The sequence below is a fragment of the Macaca fascicularis genome, chromosome 4 (genome assembly GCF_037993035.2).
Source record: "Macaca fascicularis isolate 582-1 chromosome 4, T2T-MFA8v1.1".
NCBI lineage: Eukaryota > Metazoa > Chordata > Mammalia > Primates > Cercopithecidae > Macaca > Macaca fascicularis.
The window spans coordinates 48,895,030-48,915,774 of record NC_088378.1 but is presented as its reverse complement, the minus strand read 5'-3'; the positions used below and the strand labels follow the sequence as shown (position 1 = coordinate 48,915,774).

The 20,745-nt window shown below is 37.8% G+C and overlaps 1 protein-coding gene across 13 annotated transcripts in view; it reads right to left on the bottom strand.

Annotated features, from left to right (window-relative positions):
* UTRN (utrophin) overlaps positions 1–20,745 on the bottom strand; it is a 581,880-nt gene that overhangs the window by 167,777 nt on the left and 393,358 nt on the right. For 11 of the 13 annotated variants that reach the window (XM_005552038.5, XM_005552041.4, XM_074037195.1 and 8 more), the window contains one exon: positions 20,250–20,422. In XM_005552038.5, the coding sequence (XP_005552095.3) occupies positions 20,250–20,422 (173 nt within the window). Of the gene's footprint in view, positions 1–20,249; positions 20,423–20,552; positions 20,718–20,745 lie in introns of those variants that run through there. The other 2 variants (XR_012433510.1, XR_012433511.1) reach the window with 2 other exon arrangements.

Sequence of the window (20,745 nt, the reverse complement as noted above, 5' to 3'; positions counted from 1 at the left end):
GCACATGTCTGCCTTTAATCAGCATATGCTGATTTTTAAAAAGTTAAGTGTGAAACAATAAAAAAAAAGTTTAAATTCAGAACGAAGTTCAAAGCATTTTGTAAATCTCTGAGAACGGTATGATTAGAAAATTTATTTTCTTGTATTTACTATCAGTTCTATTTAATCCACAGGTGCTACAACTGAACTCATTTTACAAAACTGTGTTTTAACAAGGTCCTGATTCTACTTGAGCTCCAGCTTTTCTGTGTTCATATTGATTAACTTTAGGCCAAATACGTAATTCCCTTTCTCTGATAAACAATAATTTCATTTGTCACAGAGCAGAACTAAATAATTTCAACTATATTAACTAAAAATTCTCTCTGTAGTTATAAGCCATTTTGCAGCAAATAAATTTGACTGAGCTACTGCAATTTATTTCCAATATTTTTAATTGCAAAAGCCAGCTAGAAATCAGATGTCCTCAATCAAGAAGCACTTGAGTGTCTCCGTGTGCAAAATATTTATACGTGTTCCCTGCCTTTTATTTCAGATGATTTGATCCTGCATCTTCAATGTCTGTAGTTTCACTCATTAATCAATAACTAAATCACACATTATATTCATTTGAAATTGAGTTCCAAACACTTATTGTATTGAAATGCCCACAAATGTATTTTTCAATGCAGTCTTTTTTGACTGCACAGAAATAATGAAACTGATCACTGAAACTTACAGAATTTAGAATCTGAAGAACTATCTATTAATTATAAGGATGAAGACAATACTTTTTAAAAGAAATGCTGAAGTGGCTTCGAAATAAAAAAGAAAACGTTGGTATTTGTGTGCTTCTCTACATCTTTGATTTCCCATAGTAAAAAGCAAGTTGATCTGGCAGAATCTTTGTCTGGCATATCTGTTCTGGTTATTCTCAAATAGATTATAACTACGTGTTTAGTGGATTACTACCATATGCCCAAATAAATGCATGCTTCTGTAGTAGCCTTCAGTGTTCTAGTTTCATTTGAATTCTTTCATCTTGAAAGATGAAAGCCTTTTCTTGGGCAACAGGTCGAATGCTTTGTAGGAAGAAACTTTAAATTTGTGTTCAGCTTAGTGGTACTTTCTCAATTATCCTATAAACATTTTAAAACTTAAATTTCTCTAAGACTATTGATAACCAGTGATCATCCAGAGTTTCAAAATCTTCACTTAAAACATTTTTTTATCAAACATATCCGTGGACATTCATATTTTTAGACAATTGACTTATTCTAACATCTCGGCTGCTTCAGTTCACTCCTTTAGTACTTTGATATGTACAAAGCAATAAACACTTTTATTGACTGTATTATCAACCTAGGATGATGTCGACTACAGAATATCTTTTACACAAGTTACCCCTTTTAAAAGTGAATCAGGTTTTACAACTCTATAAGCATTTTTAAGTGACCAGTTATTCTTAAAAAATGTAAGGCAAAAACGTGTTAGAAGGTAAAGACCCATAAAAATGGTACTTCATCATTTAAGAATAGTAGAAAGGAATTATGGAAGTAACTACAAACCAATATCTGTTTGAAATCAGCAAAAGCCTCTCTGCCTTTCAAAAAAACTGCATCTTCAAGCAAGTTATTATTCCTTCTCCCAGTGTACCGATATAAAAGGAAATAGTGTGAGTGAGTGTGAGAAGGAGCACTGGTTAAAATAAAATACAGTTTTTCATTTACTCAGTACAAGCAAACATTTATGGAGCACCCACTCTGGTAGAGATATCCCATCCTCTGTTGTATAATGACTACCCAGAGTCAAATGTCCAATTTGGCATTCTTACTACAAAAGTACGTACATACACATATTTTTTGGTTTATGGTAAAATCTCCAAACTATAAATTGGGTTATAATGAAAGAAAATGCCTTAATTAGTCCAAGAATAACAGGCAACTTTAAAAGATTATTGCTGCTCCCAGGAAACGAATTAAGACATATTAGGAGAAAAGAGTCAAGTCTTCAGAATTCAGTCTGACTGTGCTGAAAAGAACACCAAAGCCGTGATTCCAATATGGTAGACACCAGTAGCATGTGGCTATTTAAATTTTAATTTAGGATAAATACAATGAGTAAATTTTGAAATTCAGGTTATCAGTTGCACGGGTCACATTTCAGGTGCTCAGTAGGCCACATATGGCTAATGGCTATTATATTAACCAGTGTAGATATAGATAATGTCTATCATTGGAGAAAGTTCTATTGGAATGTGCTACACTAGATAAACCAGAAAAAAAAAGAGACAGCAGTTGGATCTTCCTCTATTAGATTTGGGGAAAAAAAAAATTAGTAGTTTTATAATATGGTTAGGAAAACCAACTATCTAAGGCTAAACATAGTGTCAATGACATTGTAAAATGTGGTAACATTAGATTTAAATGATGATGTTAAAGGTTAATCTTCTCTAGGGGCTTTTAAAAAGGTGCCCTGAATTTTTAAGAGACTCATAAAAGAAAGGGAAGATAGAATTTTATCTTTGAACTCTGTTTTCATTAGATTTGACAATTTTGCTGGCCTTTGAAACCATATGTTAATAAAGGTCTATATTAAACATCGTTATGCTGATAAATGGATATTTAATTAACATAATCTCAAATTAAATAAGTTTAACATGAAAATTTAAACCTATGTCATCCACAGCACAGAACGTATTAGTGTGATTCCAATTTACATTTTTTCAGCGAGTAAAAAAATATAATCAAAGTTCCTGACAGCCTGTCTTCTAGCTGACGTTTCAAGTCAATAGCATTCTTCTCTTATACAGATTGAAGTGAAATTTATCATTGTATGTATTGTTCTAGATGCTAAAGAAGATGTAGCATGTTGGATTTTAGCATTTAAAAAGTTTAATCACGGCTATCCAAAAAGACTGAAAAATAATATTTTAAGATATTAACTCATGGTATTGGAGCCACATATTATTACATTGTTCCAGTGGCCACAACATGGTCAAAGAAGGTAATAACTGTGAAACACTTAGGGTAGATCTAGCATATAAATATTCAATAAGTATTAGCTGTTATTATGATCTTAGCAGACATTTTCTTTTTAAAAAATTATGATAAATCAGAGCAAATGTTCCCTGCCATGACATTTTATGCTATAAAAAGTTTAATATCAACTTTAGCACAATAAAAGCATAATGTGGAATACAGAACCAATTCATATTAAATGCTCCAAGTAGTATAAAGAGTATCAATCGATGGCCTCATTCTCAAAACAAACAAACAAAAAAAATGAAGGCCACCTGCAGAGAGAGAATTTGGGGACTAAAAAGGATCAAAATCTTTTAAAATAGGCATGGTGATATCAGAGCGGAACTGTAGGAGACTAAGACACACACACAAAAAAACATTTGAAAGATCACCTTATCCAGGAGCTGGTTTTTTGAAAAAAAAAAATTAATAAAATAAATAGACTGCTAGCAAGACTGATAAAGAAGAGAGAAAACTCAAATAAACACAATCAGAAATGACAAGAGGGATATCACCACTGACCCCACAAAAATACAACCATCAGAGAATATTATGAACACCTTTATGCACATAAACTAGAAAATCTAGAAGAAATGGATAATTCCTGGACACATATATTCTCCCAGGACTGAACCAAGAAAAAAATGAATCCCTGAACAGCCAAATAATGAGCTCTGAAATTGAGTCAGTAATAAATAGCTTACAACCCAAAAAAAGCTCAGGACCAGATGGATTCACAGCTGAATTCTACCAGATGTATAAAGAAGAGTTGATATCATTTCTAATGAAACTGTTCCACAAAATTGAGGAGGAAGAACTCCTTCCTAACTCATTATATGAGACCAGCATCATCCTGATACCAAAACCTGCCAGAAACACAACAACAACCAAAAAAAACTTCAGGGCCAATATCCTTCATGAACATAGATTCAAAAATCCTCAACAAAACACTGGCACGCCAAATCCAGCAGCACATGAAAAAGCTAATCTACCACGATCAAGTAGGCTTCATCCCTAGGATGCAAGGTTGGTTCAACATATACAAATCAATAAATATGATTCATCACATTAACAAAATAAGACAAAAAACACATGATTATCTCAATCCATGCAGAAAAGGCTTTCAAGAAAATTCAACACCCTTTAGGTTAAAAATTCTCAACAAACTAGATATTGAAGGAACATACCTCTAAATACTAAGAACCATCTACAACAAACCCACAGCCAACATCATACTGAATGAGTAAAAGCTGGAAGCATTCCCCTTAAAAACTGGCACAAGACAAGGATGCCCTCTCTCACCACTCCTTCAACACAATATCAGAAGTCCTGGCCAGGGCAATCAGGAAAGAGAAAGACATAGAGGGCTACCAAATAGAAAGAGGGGAAGTAAAACTATATCTGTTTGCAGGTGACAAGATTCTATATCCAGAAAACTTCACAGTCTCAGCCCAAAAGCTCCTTAAGCTAATAAACAACTTCAGCAGCATCTCAGGATAAAAAATCAATGTGCAAAATTCACTAGCATTCCTACACATCAAGAACAGTCAAGAGAAGAGCCAAATCAGGAACACAATCCCATTCACAACTGCCACAAAAAAATAAAATACTTATGAATATAGCTAATCAGGGAAGGGAAAGATCTCTACAAGGAGAACTACAAAACACTGCTCAAAAAAATCAGAGACAACATAAACCAATAGAAAAACATTCCATGCTCGTGGTTAGGAGGAATCAACATCATTAAAATGACCATACTGCCCAAAGCAACTTATAAATTTAATGCTATTCCTATAAAACTACCAATAATGTTCTTCACAGAACTAGAAAAAACTATTTTTAAATGTATATGAAACAACAAAAAAAGAGCACGATAGCCAAGGCAATCCTAAGCAAAAAGAATAAAGCTGGAGGCATCATGATATCTGACTTGAAACTATACTACAGGTCTATAGTAACCAAAACAGCACAGTACTGGTACAAAAATATACACGTAGACCAATGGAACAGAACAGAGAACTCAGAAATATGGCTGTATGCCTACAACGATGATCTTTGACAAAGCTGACAAAAATAAGCAATGGGAAAATGATTCCCTATTCAATAAATGGTGCTGGGTAACTGCCTAGCCATATGCAAAACACTGAAACTGGACTTCTTCCTTACACCATATACAAAAATAAACTCAAAATTGATTAAATGCTTAAATGTAAAACCCAAAACTATAAAAAAAAAATCCAAAAGACAACTGAGGCAATACCATTCTACACATAGGAATGGGCAAAAATTTCATGACGAAGACACCGAAAGCAACTGCAACAAAGGCAAACATTTGATAAATGAGATCTAATTAAGCTAAAGAGCTTCTGCACAGCAAAAGAAACTATCAACAGAGTAAACATACAGAATGAGAAAAACTGTTGCAAACTATGCATCTGACAAAGGTCTGATATTGAGCATCTATAAGGAACTTAAAAAAATTTACAAGGAAAAAACAAACAATAACATAAAAAGTGGGCAAAGGACATGAGCAGTCACTTTTCAAAAGAAGACATATATGCAGCCAACAAGCATGTTAAAAAAAAAGCTCAATAGCACTGATAATTAGAGAAATGCAAATCAAAACCACAATGACATACCATCTCACACCAGTCAGAATGGCTATTAGTAAAAACTCAAAATATAATAGATGCTGATGAGGTTGAGGAGAAAAAGGAACACTTTTACACTGTTGGTTGGAGTGTAAATTAGTTCATCGATTAAGGAAGACAGTGTGGCAATTCCTCAAAGAACTAAAAACATAAATGCCATTTGACTTAGCAATCCCATTACTGGGTATATACCCAAAGGAATATAAACCATTCTGTTATAAAGATACATGCACATGTGTTCACTGTTCACTGTATGTTCACTGTAGTACTATGCACAATAGCAAAGACATGGAATCAACCTAAATGCCCATCAATGATAAGACTGGATTGAAAAAATGTGGTACATATACACCATAGAATACTATGCAGCCATGAAAAAGAACAAGACCATGTTCTTTGCAGGAATAAGGATAGAGCTGGAGGCCATTACCCTGAGCAAACTAATGCAGGAACATAAAACCAAATATCATGTCTTCACTTATAAGTGGGAGCTACATGATGAGAACACATGGATATATAGAGGAGACCAACAAATACTGGGGCCTATCAGAAGGTGGAACATGGGAGGAGGGAGAGGATCAGGAAAAATAACTATAGGGTACTAGACTTAATACCTGGGTGATGAAATAATCTGTGCAACAAGCCCCCATAACACTAGTTTACCTATATAACAAACCAGTACATGTACCCTGAACTGAAATTAAAAGTTAAATAAAATAAACATGAAATCTAAATGATAAATAATTAAAAAATAAAATAGACAAGGTGGTGAATATAATAGAAAATCATTGAAAATAACAATACCAATTGTAAGTAGAAAGTATCAAATTATAGCAGGACCAATGTTACCATTTTTCACTTTCTAGTGTAACACTAGGCAGAGTCCAAGATTAAAGGCAAGGGATAGAGAGGGTGTGGACATTGGAATGTCAGAGACTGGGAAACAGAAGAAGTTAAAAGGGGAAAGGAAATTCAAGGTCCTGACACTGTTGAAGTATCTTATGATGGGCTCCAAACTAGGTAGAGGGGATTAATGGAGTCTGAAAAGAGAAAGGGTTTGATCAACTAAAGATTAGAAGAAAGATGTGAAAATTCAGGAAAAAAAGGAATAAATGTTTAAAAGCTGGAGAATCTGACAGTTGAAAATACCAGAGGATATGCATTTTAATATAATCAAGCTGGGGCTGGGCGCAGTAGCTCAGGCCTGTAATCCTAGCACTTTGGGAGGACGAGGAGGGTGGATCACTTGAGGCCAGGAGTTCGAGACCAGCCCAGACAATATGGCGAAACCTCGTCTCTACTAAAAATACAAAAATTAGTTTGGCATGGTGGCACGTGCCTGTATTCCCAGCTACATGGGAGGCTGAGGCTTGAGCATCACTTGAACCTGGGGGATGGAGGTTGCAGTGAGCTAAGACTGCACCATTGCACTCCGGCCGAGGTGACAGAGCAAGACTCTGTTTCAAAAATAAGTAAATAAATAAATACACAAAAATCAAGTTGAAATATTGTAGATCTAGCATATAAAGTGAATAAAACTTTTTTTTCCCCTAGATGGTGGATTGGAAGCATTGTTAGCATGCCTCTTCCACTTGGAAAGACAAAATAGTATGTAGAGATTCATACTGTGAATTTATTTCCAAGAAGCAACACAGGAACTTAACAAGGAAAACTGACAGACACCACAGACCGTTTGAAAGAAGCAGCAGGCTGCAGCATACATCACGAGCCAGGCCAAAAATTGTAAGTCCCCAGAGTGTGAGAAAGGGAGAAACTGCCTACAGGACATACACACCCACTGGGGAACCTGGCAATCCAGGTTAGGGAAAAGGCCTTAACCCTACCCAGCTCTGGAGCTGATGTAGTGAGCAATGGGGAGTAGATGAGAAGGAACCACATTGGGATGTGCTGTGTGTGCACTCCCAGTCTCCAGAGGGATGAAGGGAAGTCATTCCTGATTCTAACTCATAGGAGACCTCATGGAGGTCAGCCAGTTAACTCAGGCAGGGGTCACAGGTTGAGAGAAGCTCCTAACTGAGATTCATGATATAAACTTGAGTGGGCACAGAAGCTGGGTGCCCTTGCTTCATGGGCAGATGAGGATGGGCATGGCCTGAAAGCCCTGCAGTTTCCATCTCCACTGGGAAGGCTTATGATCTAAGGCAGTTTTGAGTTTGAGTGCAGACTGACTGGAACTTTGCTAGCTGTTGCTGCTAGTGGAATGCTGCAGATGTGAGACCCGCCTTGCCAAATGCAGGGGAGCTAGGTGGGGCTTACTGCTGCTGGCTACTCCCCATTCCTCATTTGCACTCTTTTGTGCAGCAGAGGCAACTGTGCTCCTCCTTGTAACACTACCCCAGCAGCCAACAAAATGTCCTCCAATCCCCACGAGAGCTGCTGCTTGCGTCCGCCTGTAGAGAGCCTTGCTTGACCCACCTCCCTACTGGTTTTGCCCCTTCACTCCTCCTGGTAGCTTAACACACACACACAAAAAAAACCCAGAATCTTTTGGGAGCTCTACGGCCCCTCCCATTGCTTGGGACACCAGAGTACCTCCCCGGGGTAACATAAGGCAAGCATAAATCCCGCCACTACCACCACAGCCAGTGCTCTTTTCCAAGTGCCACCTCCTAGCTGGAGGCCAACTGACACAGTCCATGATAGCATCTGCAAGGACAATCACACTGCACCAGGAAGGGGAAAACTTGTGTGACCTCGGCTGTCACCATCACCTGCATCACCCTGGCTAATCAGGAGGCCCTGAGTCTGCCCACGTGACCTGTTCATTACTGTTACACATGGCATGTGAGAAAGCCAACACACTAAGCCTATTTATAACCAAGGAATATCACAGAGTCTACATCACTCCTCTGCAGCCCCCCTCAGAGCTGGTGCTGGGACTCACTGCTGTGAGACTTCGGGACAGGTCACATCACTGGATCCCTTGCAGACATTCCCCCATACCAGCTTGGACTGTGGCAGTCCAAATGGGTTGCTAGACCCAGTGGAGCAGCAGCATTCACAGTAGTCTGGCCCTCAGGGATTCCTACTCCTACGGGAAAGAGGGAGTGCTCCAAATCAAGGGAGCAACCTGTGGGACAAAAGAATGACAAAAGAATGAAGATGGCAGGCCTTGAGTCCCAGACATTTCCACCTGTGGGAAGTTTCTTTCAGCAGAGGCATGGGTGTAATGCTGGGCTCAGTGGAGAAAGTCTGTAGCTCTGCCCCAACAGTCAGGCAGCCCTGGTGCTCGTGAAGGGTCTTGGAGAAGGGGACTTATTCTCTCCTTCACCCACCATAACAGATACAGCTGGAGGCTTCTCCCACAGGAGCCTAGCATGGGTACACTTGTAGACAGCCTTTCTAGAACAGTGGGGTGACTGTATCCCCACAAGGGGAGTGCCCTCCAGGTTCAGGCTTTCATGAGGGGTGGAGTCACAGTCCCTCTCTATGTGTAACATCAGCATTCCTACAGATGGAAAGAGGTACCTGTGTCATCTGAATAGCCAGGAAACTGGGTCAGGAGAGTGACACACCAAGCACATTACTACTACAATGAGGATCTGAGAAAGCCATCATACAAAGGCTCCATAACCAAGGAACTCATGCAGAGTCTTCACCCCGGAAAGCATGCAGAGCTGAATTAGGTTACAATAAACTAGAAACATTAAAGTCACATCCTCAAGGAGAGAAAAAGAAATTTAAAAGAACACATAGTCAAATCTAAAATAAATTCAAAAATAATTAGAATAAATAGTCTTCTGCAGTGAGAAGGAGCCAGAAAAATAATTCAGGGAATATGAAAAAGCAGGGTTCTATAGCACCGCCAAATGATCACACTAGCTCTCCAACAATAGATCTAAACCAAGACGAAATCTTTGGAAATACCAGATAAAGAATACAAAAAGATGACTATTAAGTTACCCAAGGAGATACAAGAGAAGTGTGAAAAACAACATAAAGAAATTTTAAAAACAATTCAGGATATGAAGGAAAATTTTTCTAATGAGATAGATTTAAAAAATCAGAACTACTGGAAATAGAATACATATTTAAGGAATTACAAAATGCAATGGAAAGTTTTAATAATAGACTACACTAAGTAGAAGAAATAAATTTCAGAGCCTTATCAAAAGTCTGTCGAAAGCCTGTTGAAAGACAAGGCTTTTAAATTAACCCAATCAAACAAAACTAAAGAAAAAAGAATGAAAATAAATGAAAACAGTTTTCAAGAAATATGCGATTATGAAAAAGGGCCAACTCTAAGAATCACTGGTGTTCCTGAGAGAGAAGAAAAACCAAATAGTTTCAAAAACCTACTTGAGGAAATAACTGAGGAAAACTTCTCTAGCCTTGCTAGAGATTTAGACATCTAAATGCAAGAAACACAAAGCAGTCCTGGGAGATTCACTACAAAGAGTACATCACCAAAGCATATAGTCATCAGGCTATCCCAGGTCAACGTGCAGGAAACATTTCTAGGAACACTGAGACAAAAGCATCAAGCGACCTATAAAGAAAAACTTACTGAACTAACAGCAGTCTTAGCAGACTGCTAAGTCAGACTCAGTAGAAACCTTATAAGCCAACAGGAAGTGGGATCCTACCTGTAGCCTCCTTAAACAGAAAAAATTGTCAGCCAAGAATTTTGTATTCAGCAAAACTAAGTTTCATAAATGAAGGAGAAGCATTTCACACAAGCAAATGCTGAAGGAATTTGTCATATGCATATATATTTAGGATTGTAATATCTTCTTGTTTGACTATTTCATTATTATATAATAACGTTCTTTGTTTTTTTTATTGTTTTTGCTTTAAAGTCTGTTTTATCTAATATAAGAATAGCTACTCCTCCTCACTTTCGATTTTCAATTGTATAGAATATATTTTTCCACCTCTTGACCTTAAGTCTATAAGAATCCTTATGTGTTGGGTGAGAAAGAGAAAATCTTCCCTAACTCATTCTATGAAGCCATTATCAACCTGATACCAACATCAGGCAACAACATACCAAAAAAAATTACAGACCAATATCTCTGATGAACATAGATGCAAAAATCCTCAACAAAATACTAGTAAACCAAATCCAACAGCACATCAAAAAGATAATTCACCACAATCAAGTAGGTTTCATCCCAGAGACCCAGGGATAGTTCAACATATGCAAGTCAATAGAAGACCAGGCATACAAGAAGTGCTAAAAGGAGTTCTCGGTCTTGAAACAAAAGGTCGATGTGCCCCAGAAAAGAACCTTTTAAAAGCATAAAATTCACAGGGCCTATAAAATAATAATACAATAATGAAAATGAAGTATCTAGGTGACAGTAAACATAACTGAAACAGTACCTCACATCTTAATATTAACATTGAACGCAAATGGTCTAAATTTCCCATCTAAAAGACACATAATGGCAGAATAGACAAAAACAAACTAAAGTGTCTCTTCAAGACACTCACCTAACACATAAGGATTCTTACAGATTCAAGGTAAAGTAGTGTAAGAAAATATTACATGCAAATGGAAACCAAAAGTGAACAGTAGTAGCTATTCTGTTTTCCTTTTTTTTGAGATGGAGTCTCACTCTGTCACCCAGGCTGGAGTGCAGCGGCGTGACTTCGGCTCCCTGCAACTTCTGCCTCCCGAGTTCAAGCAATTCTCCTGCCTTAGCCTCCCAAGTAGCTGGGACTACATGGCCTGCCACCATGCCCGGCTAATTTTTTGTATTTTTAGTAGAGACAGGGTTTCACTATGTTGGTCAGGCTGGTCTCAAACTCCTGACCTCGTGATCCGCCTGCCTCAGCCTCCCGTAGTGCTGGGATTATGGGCATCAGCCACCATGCCCAGCCAGTAGTAGCTATTCTAATATTAGATAAAACAGATTTTAAACGCAACAACAGTTTTAAAGAAAGACAAAGAGCCGGGTGCAGTGGCTCATGCCTGTAATCCCAGCACTTTGGGAGGCTGAGGCAGGCAGATCATGAGGTCAGGAGTTTGAGACCAGCCTGGCCAATATAGTGAAACCCTGTCTCTACTAAAAATACAAAAAATTAGCCCAACGTGGTGGCGGGCATCTGTAATCGCAGCTACTTGAGAGGCTGAGGCACGAGAATCACTTGAACCTGGGAGGCAGAGGTTGCAATGAGCCAAGATCGTGCCACTGCACTCCAATCCAGTTGACAGTGCGAGACTCCATCTCAAAAAAAAAAAAAAAAAAAAAAAAAAAAAGACAAAGAAGGGACAAAGAAGGTCATTATATAATGATAAAATGATCATTCCAACAAGAAGATATTACAGTCCTAAATATATATGCATCTAGCTCTGGAGCTACCAAATTCATAAAACAATTACTACTAGACCTAAGAAAAGAGATAGACTGTAGCACATTAAGAGTGGGGACTTCAACGCTATACTGACAGCACTAGGCACATCATTGAGGCAGAAAGTCAACAAAGAAACACTGGACTCAACTGCACTCTAGAACAAATGCATCGAACTGATATTTACAGAACATTCTACTCAAGAACTGAAGAATATACACTCCTCTCATCAGCACATGGAACATTCTCCAGAATACAAAGGCCACAAAACAAGTCTCAATTAATGTTTAAAAATCAAAATTATATAAAGCATCTTCATAGACCAATGAAACAAAATAGAGAACCTAGAAATACAGCCAAATGCAACCAACTGATTTTGACAAAGCATGCAAAAACATGAATTGGAAAAAGGACACGCTATTCAATATATGATGCTAGAGAAACTGGAAAGTCACATGTAGAAGAGTGACACTGAATCTCTATTTCTCACCACATATGAAAATCAACTCAACATGGATTAAAGACTTAAATCTAAGACCTGAAATAATAACAATTTTAGAAGAAATCCTAGGAAAAACTCGTCTGGAAATTGGCCTAGACAAAGAATTTATGACTAAGACCCCAATAGCAAATGGAAATCTAGCAAGAACAAAAATAAATAAATGGGGCCTACTTCAACTAAAATGCTTCTGCACAGCAAAAGAAATAATCAACAGAGTAAAAAAAATAACCCACAGAATGGGAGAAAATATTTGTAAATGATGCACCCAACAAAGGACTGATATCCAGAATCTACAAGGAACTCAAATTAGTGAGAAAAAACACAAATAATCCTTTAGTGGGCAAATGACATGATTAGACATTTCTCAAAGGAAGATATACAACTGGGCAACAAACATATGAAAAAACACTCAACATCACTAATCCTCAGGCAAACGCTGGTAAAACCACAATGAGATACCACCTTACCCTGGCCAGAATGGCCGTAATTAAAAAGTCAAAAAACTAAAGATGTCGATGAGGATGTGGTGAAATGGGAATGCTTATACACTGGTGAGAATGTAAATTAGTACAATCCCTAAGCAGATTTCTCAAAGAACTAAAAGTACATCTACCATTTGATCTAGCAATGCCACTGCTAGGTATCTACCAAAAGGAAAAGAAGTCATTATGTCAAAAAGACAATGGCACTCATACGTTTATCACAGCAAAATTCACAATTGCAAAGATTTGGAACCAACCTAAGTGTCCATCAATCAATGAGTGGATAAGGAAAATGTGGTATGTGTATACCATGAAATACCACTCAGCCATAGAAAAGAATAAAATAATGTCTTTTGCAGCAACTTGAATGGAGCCGGAGGCCATTATTCTAAGTAAAGAAACTCAGGAATGGAAAACCAAACACCACATGATCTCATTTATAAGCGAGAGATAAGCTACGGGTATGCAAAGGCATACAGAGTGATACAACGGACATATGAGACTCAGAGGCGGAGGAGGTTACCAGGGCAGTGAGAGATTAAAAACAAAACAAAACAAACAAACAAAAAACCCTACAAAATGGGTACAATGTACACTACTCGAGTGACTAGTGCACTAAAATCTCAGACTTCATCACTATACAATTCATTCATGTAACTAAAACCACTTGTACCCTTAAAGCTATTGAAATTGTAAAACTTTTAAAAAATAAATAAGTAAAAAATAAAAATGAACCGGATAAAACTATAAAGTTACATAATAGTAGATAGATAGGTCCAGTATATAATAAGCTAATGAAGAAGGCACCCCCCTGGATAAGAGTCATAACTTCAATGTGAAGGAGAGCTGTTTTACTGATGAGGTTATAAACAATTCTTATTTGATTTGATACAACAGAGGGCTCTTTACTAACTAATAGGGCAAAACAAATTGCATTCGGATGCACATGGCCAGGTCGAATGTAATAAAATAAAATGTGTACTCTGGAAAACAGTCTGCCCTTGATCTCCTGGAGATTGATTATCTCAGGGATGCCAAGATGACAGGAAATGTTAACTGACTTCCAGTGTGACCAGGTCTATGGGACTTAGAACAGGGATAAAGGCATTTACAGGTAAAGCAAAAAGAAACTTGGAAATCAAAATATAAAAAGTTCTGAATATGGATATTGCCACCAACAACTGTAGCTGAGAAAAGGATAGAGAATGAAAGGTAAATGGGGCTGAGCAAGGTGGCTCACGTCTGTAATCTCAGCACTTTGGGAGGCCAAGGCTGGTGGGTCACCTGAGGTCAGGAGTTTGAGATCAGCCTGGACAATATGATGAAACCCCATCTCCACTAAAAATATAAAAATAAGCTGGGTGTGGTGGCAGCTGCCTATAATCCCAGCTATTCGGGAGGCTGAGGCAGGAGAATCACTTGAACCCAGGAGGCAGAAGTTGCAGTGAGCTGAGATTGTGCCACTGCACTCCAGCCTGGGCAACAGAGCAAGACCCTGTCTCAGAATAAAATAAAATAAAATAAAAAGGTAAAGGGACATTTGAATGAATGAGGAATGTAGAAAGCATGCCCTACATATAGATCAGGAAGAAGCAGAAATAAGATGATGAAGGATAGAATAATGGATGCATTCACTTCTAAGGAGATGTTGCTGAGAGATGGAGAAGTAATGCTTAACAAGTCACAATGAGGCTGGCAATTGTCCCTCTTATCCCTGTGTGACAGGGCTCCCTTTTCAGCCAGTGTTTTCTGGCACCACATTTGATGTTTATGGCTGGTATTCAGACCGTTTGATGTACATAGTAGTTGGTAAAGATTCAGAATATTCTCATTGGCTGCTAGGTGAGGAAAATGAGGAAATTAACCTCGGTTGAAGAGTTTCAAGTAAAGTAGGCAATTAAGGGGAAACCCAACATTTATTTAGAGAGAAAAGTTACGGAAGAGTTTCAAGAAATACTTAAGACATAGGACAATGTGTCACAACAGAAGGTAGTATAAGGGGCAGATTGTACATTAAAGGAATGAGAGGAAAGAACAGAGAAGTAGGGCTGAACAGTGTGCTCCACAGTGATCACTTTCAGTAGGCAATGAAGGAGTCAGGAGCCTGGGAGGTGGACTGCCTCTACAGATTTGTTATGAGAACACTCCTCCCACTCCTTGGGGAGGGATTTATCTCACTAAGCACACTCCGGTCTCTTCTCCACCCCTGAAACTCACCGAGTCCCTGCAGAGGTGGAGTGATGAATCTGATCTGTAAATTCAGGGAGAATAATTGGGCATGCTTGTTTAGCTCAGTCCATACGGACCACCTGACAACAGGCCATGCACATACTGAATTCTTTTCTACTCTTCCATGTATGGTTTCTCACTTGGTAAGCCACCTTGCCCAGTGACTGCTGGTGATTCTGCCTCATTCTGGGGTTTGGTTGACAGCCCTACTCACCTTCACTCTAAGTTACCACCTCCAATCTGGCCTCTATCAGTAATTAACATGGCATTTGAATTCTCTATTGGCCGCACGATGAATGCCCTTGAGCACACTTTGTTTCATACTTGCTCAGAATCCAGCCAGCAAAGGGGGAAGCTGTTTTGGAAGACCTTCTTAGAAATCCCCAACATTACCAACCAAGAGGGAAAAACATAGGGTAGAGAGAATTTCTATGTCTTTTCAATTAGTGCCAAACAAAGAGGTAATCAATGAGAATAATAATAGCTAACGATTACTGAGCACATACCATATGCCACTATTTTTGGCAAACGTAGAGGCTAAATTAAATAACAAACCATTTTATCTTTTATAAATATGCAAGTAATAACAAATACGCTATTTTAATTTTATCTCATTCATTTTTTAAATATAAAAATGAAGAAGAGATCATTTACGCCTTTAGCTAAACATACCTAATCCAGTCAAAAATGGCTTTTATCCAAAAGTCAGGCAATAACAAATGCTGTCTAGCATGTGGAGAAAAAGGAACCCTTGTGAACTGTTGGTGGGAATGTAAGTTATAAACATTATGGAGAACAGTTTGGAGGTTCCTCAAAAACCTAAAAATAGGGCTACCATATGATCCAGCAATCCCACTGCTGGCTATATACCCAAAAGAAAGGAAATCAGTATATCACAGAGATATCTGCACTCCCATGTTTGTGGCAGCACTGTTTACAATAGCCAAGATTTGGAAGCAGCCTAAGTGTCCATCAACAGATAAATGGATAAAGAAAATGTATTTATACACAATGGGGTACTATTCTACCATTCTGCCACTTGCAGCAACATGGATGGAAGTGGAGATCATTATGTTAAGTGAAATAAACCAGGCGCAGAAAGACAAACATTGAATGTTCTCAGTTATTTTGGGGATCTAAAAAACAAAACAATTGAACTCATGGAGATAGAGTAGAAGGATGGTTACCAGAGGCTGGGAAGGGTAGTTGGTGGGGCAGGGGGGTGATGGGGAGGAAATGGTGATGATTAATAGGTATAAAAAATAGAAAGAATGAATAAGATCCAGTATTTGATAGCAAAACGGGGTGATTATGGTCAATAATAACTTAATTGTACATTTTTACATAACTAAAAAAGTATAATTGGATTGTTTGTAACACAAAGGATAAACGCTTGAGGGGATGCATACCACCTTTGCCATGATGTGATTATTATGCATTGCATGCGTGCCTATACCAAAATATCTCATGTACTCCATAAATATATACACCTACTATATGCCCACAAACATTAAAAATAAAATTTAAAAAATTTTTACAATGCCATACTGAATCTCTGTAAAAGCACAGACAGGTCTATATAGATATAGATACAGCCACCAGCTGTTATAAACTTGCAATAGTATCAACTATAATAATACAGCAAATGCATTCTTCCCTCCTCTTCCCTTCACAGATGAGTTCCTTGAGATAATGAGACTGAGTAGACTCAGTTCTATTGCCGCATCCTCACCTCCCCTTCTATCTCTTTAGTCCTCTGCAATAAGATTTCTCCCTCAACCGAAAAAAAAAAAAAAAAGGGCCCTGGCAAAAGGCCACCAAAGCCCTTCTAATTGCTCCTGGACTCTGCAGACCTGATCTTGCTCCACTTCTTTAAGCAGCTGACACCATTACTTATGCACTTCTTTTAGAAACCCCTCTTTCCTTGGCTCTTGACAATATTCTCTCCTGGATCTCGTCCCTCTTCAGGATAGGGACTTCTCAGTTTCCTTGCTGCTTCCCTCTCCTTTGCCCATTCCTTATGTATTAGAGTTTCTTGGACTTCTTTGCTTTGCCCTCTTCTAATGTTTCACCCTCTCTAATAACTAACTCACAATGGTTGCCTGCCACCTGTCTCTGGACACCCCCTCCCATCTGTCTTTTTCACCTACTGCACTCTTTTGAAGAGCAGATCTCCATCTAATGGCTTTGGCTATCTTCTCCTGGATGTCTCTCCAGTGCCTTAACAATGTGAACTAATTATCTACTCAATCTCTCTTCCCTTTCCTAGATGCTGAAAGTGTCTCTTACCAGGTCTCCCCTCTTCAGAACGGGCTCATCCAAGGCATCCTCCATAGTTGTGTGAGGGATTCCTCCAAAGCCCAAATTTAATCATGTTACTCAAAAGGCTCCCAATTCCATCCACAGTGGAAGGGAGCTTGGTTACACATAGGTATGCATGATTTGTCTCTTACCCCTCTCTCTTTTGGTTAGCCATAGTCTTTTCCCCACGACACCAGCAGCAAACTGTATTCTCAGTCAGACTTAATGTATTGATTTTCATATAAACACAGTGTTATTTCAAGACCCCAGCTTAGTTACCCTTCCCCAGTCATCACCTAGACCATCTGGGGAATAACTATGTATGTTTCAAGGCTCAGCTAAGGAATGAACTCTTTTATGAAGCCTTCTTCGATCATCTGAAGTGAGAGTAACCACTCTCTGCTTTGGACCCTACCTTAATCTGAACAGATTTGTGAGCCTCTAGTGGTAGGGACTGTATCTTATTAATAGCAATGCCTCAAGCATAGAAATAAGTTTGTATTACATGCTTGAATAAGTGCTTGAATCTCTTGAGGTGACTAATCAAAGTAAAAGTTATTTTAATTCATCATCACATTAATTTATTATCACATTTTACTGGAATATCTGATCTACCTTAATGCAAAAGTCCACTGGCACAGGCATATTCCCCCGTCTTCTAAAAATAACATTAACTTACTTATTACATAATATTCCAGCTGTAGTTTATAAGTTCTTTCTTTCCAGTTTAAAAAACAAAAATTTGTCATGATAGGCTTAGGCAATAACTCCCAAGAAAGACCAAAAATTTTTTGTCTATAACTTTTTACTTATCTGTTTATGTTATAGGTCTTCATTAAATTATTCTTCCTAAATAAGTCATTCTCTAACCTCTGAAATTCCCAGCACCATGTACACTTCACTAGGACCAGCTCTGGAATTCTTAGGTTGTTGGCAGAGATGACTTTGTTGGATGCTCAGTGAATGCTTTTCACTATTAACATTTTAAATATTTTTGCTCATATTTATAAGGAATGGAAAGTTGCAACCTGATGGGATCTAGGCAGTTGAAAATTCAAGTCTTAAACAAGAATAATCCCTCACTACATAGTACTCCCTAATTTTCTTCTCTTTTTTTTTTTTTTTTTTTTTTTTTGTGAGACGGAATCTCGCTCTGTCGCCCAGGCTGGAGTGCAGTGGCCGGATCTCAGCTCACTGCAAGCTCCGCCTCCCGGGTTTACGCCATTCTCCTGCCTCAGCCTCTCCAGTAGCTGGGACTACAGGCGCCCCCCACCTCGCCCGGCTAGTTTTTTGTACTTTTTAGAAGAGACGGGGTTTCACCGTGTTAGCCAGGATGGTCTCGATCTCCTGACCTCGTGATCGGCCCGTCTCGGCCTCCCAAATTTTCTTCTCTTATTAAGAAAAAGTAGTTGGCCAATGCTGATCTATTATATTTTCCAATGGGAACTTTATACAGAGCATCCATGTCCATGCTACATTGCTCCCTTCCTCACATGTAAAGGAACTGCAAATTCTACTCTCTGAGCTCCAGAAGAATAAAAACCTTTGAATACATCTTAGAAAAAAATTTTTTTAATTCATTCATGATAGGTAATCATTGAAGATTCTGTTCTCCATTAAATCTTGAAACCAGCGGAGGCAGACCCACTGAGCCCCTTTATGTATAAAAATATTTCACTAGATGCTTTCTTAGGCAGGATTTACATAGATTAGGGAACTATCAAATCATTCCATTCAATCTTCATAGCAATCGTGAGTGTTAAATATTTCTATTCTGATTTTGTAAATAAATTTAAGGCTCAAAGAGGCTGAGTAGTTTGTTCAAGATCAGAGAGTAAATAGTAAAGTCTGAGTCAAATTCAAGACCATTTGGTTTAAAGGTTGTACACATGGTACGCTGCAAAAAACAAAACAAAACAAAACAGATCTAGGACTTCCTGTCAATGTTCTGCTTTTAGATTTTTGCACAATAACATATTTTTCAGCCAGTATTCACTACATTTATATTTAATTAGGACCTGTCCACTATCTATTAAATATGATCTTAAAATATTCTTGACCCCAACAACACTAATCATTCTGTCTCTCTGGGTAATTTTCAAGGTCTTTTCCTAGTCAGAATTCTGGTCCTAAGGTTCATCCTCATTTAATTTTACTCTCTCCAAATGCAGACATGAATCATCAATTTTCCATTTTAGTGTCCATAAGAGATATTTAATTTCTATAAATACATCTTGAATGAGGCATATAAACAGCATGATTAAGCAAAACATGTTCACTGCCAAGAGTCAAAAAGATCTAGATTCAAATTCTGGCTTGGCACTTCTTAGCCTCAAAACTTGGCAAGTTGCTTATATTCATTAAACCTCTGTTTCCTCATAGAAGGAATAATGTTACTACCCACCTTTCTAGGAATTTTTTTATTATGAAATAAAGTAACATTTGTAAAGATCCTAACAAGTACATAGTCAAGGTAAACACTCAGTAATTAGCAGATGTTGCTAACAGTATTATTGCTAGTATTGTTAGGTTTACAATATATGAACATTTATGAATAGTCTGGAACAGTTAGTAGACAGTATTGGACACAAATAGAGTTTGAACTATATAACTCAAGGAAACAGGCTTTGCATTTAAATCTTAAACTGCTTCTGATAAAGTAGCAGTGGTGGTAAGGCTGCCCTTTCTCTTTCTGATATACAAAAATCACAAGTATCTGCCCCCTCCACCCCATTATTTTTATTTTGATATTGATTATTCTGACCTGATGCTAGCAGATTTTGCTTTTAAGTCATTCCATCTTTGGTTCATATCATCCAGTCGATGTTGAAGCATAGTAGCCTCTTCAGAATTTCCCAAAGCTTTTACCATCTTCTGCCTGTTTCCGTCAATACTTTTAAATATGTCATTGTGGGCATCAATTTCTGCCTGGATGTCCTAAACAGAAAAAAAGCAAATAGATAATGCAAATATTAGGAATCAGTAATAGGTATTGAAATTTCTGCATAGAACTTTATAGCTTTATATTAACGGAAGAGTTTCTCTCAAGCAAAACAGTTCATTTCACCTTAAATTATAAGAAATTCAAGTGCTTCCAAAATTCTTATTATTCTGAAAATAATAGTCTTTAAATCTTCAGTACTTCCAGCTTTGTTCTTTTTGCTTAGGATTGTCTTGGCTATACAGGCTCTTTTTTGGTTCCATATGAAATTTAAAGTCGTTTTCTCCAGTTCTGTGAAGGAAGTCAATGGTAGCTTGAT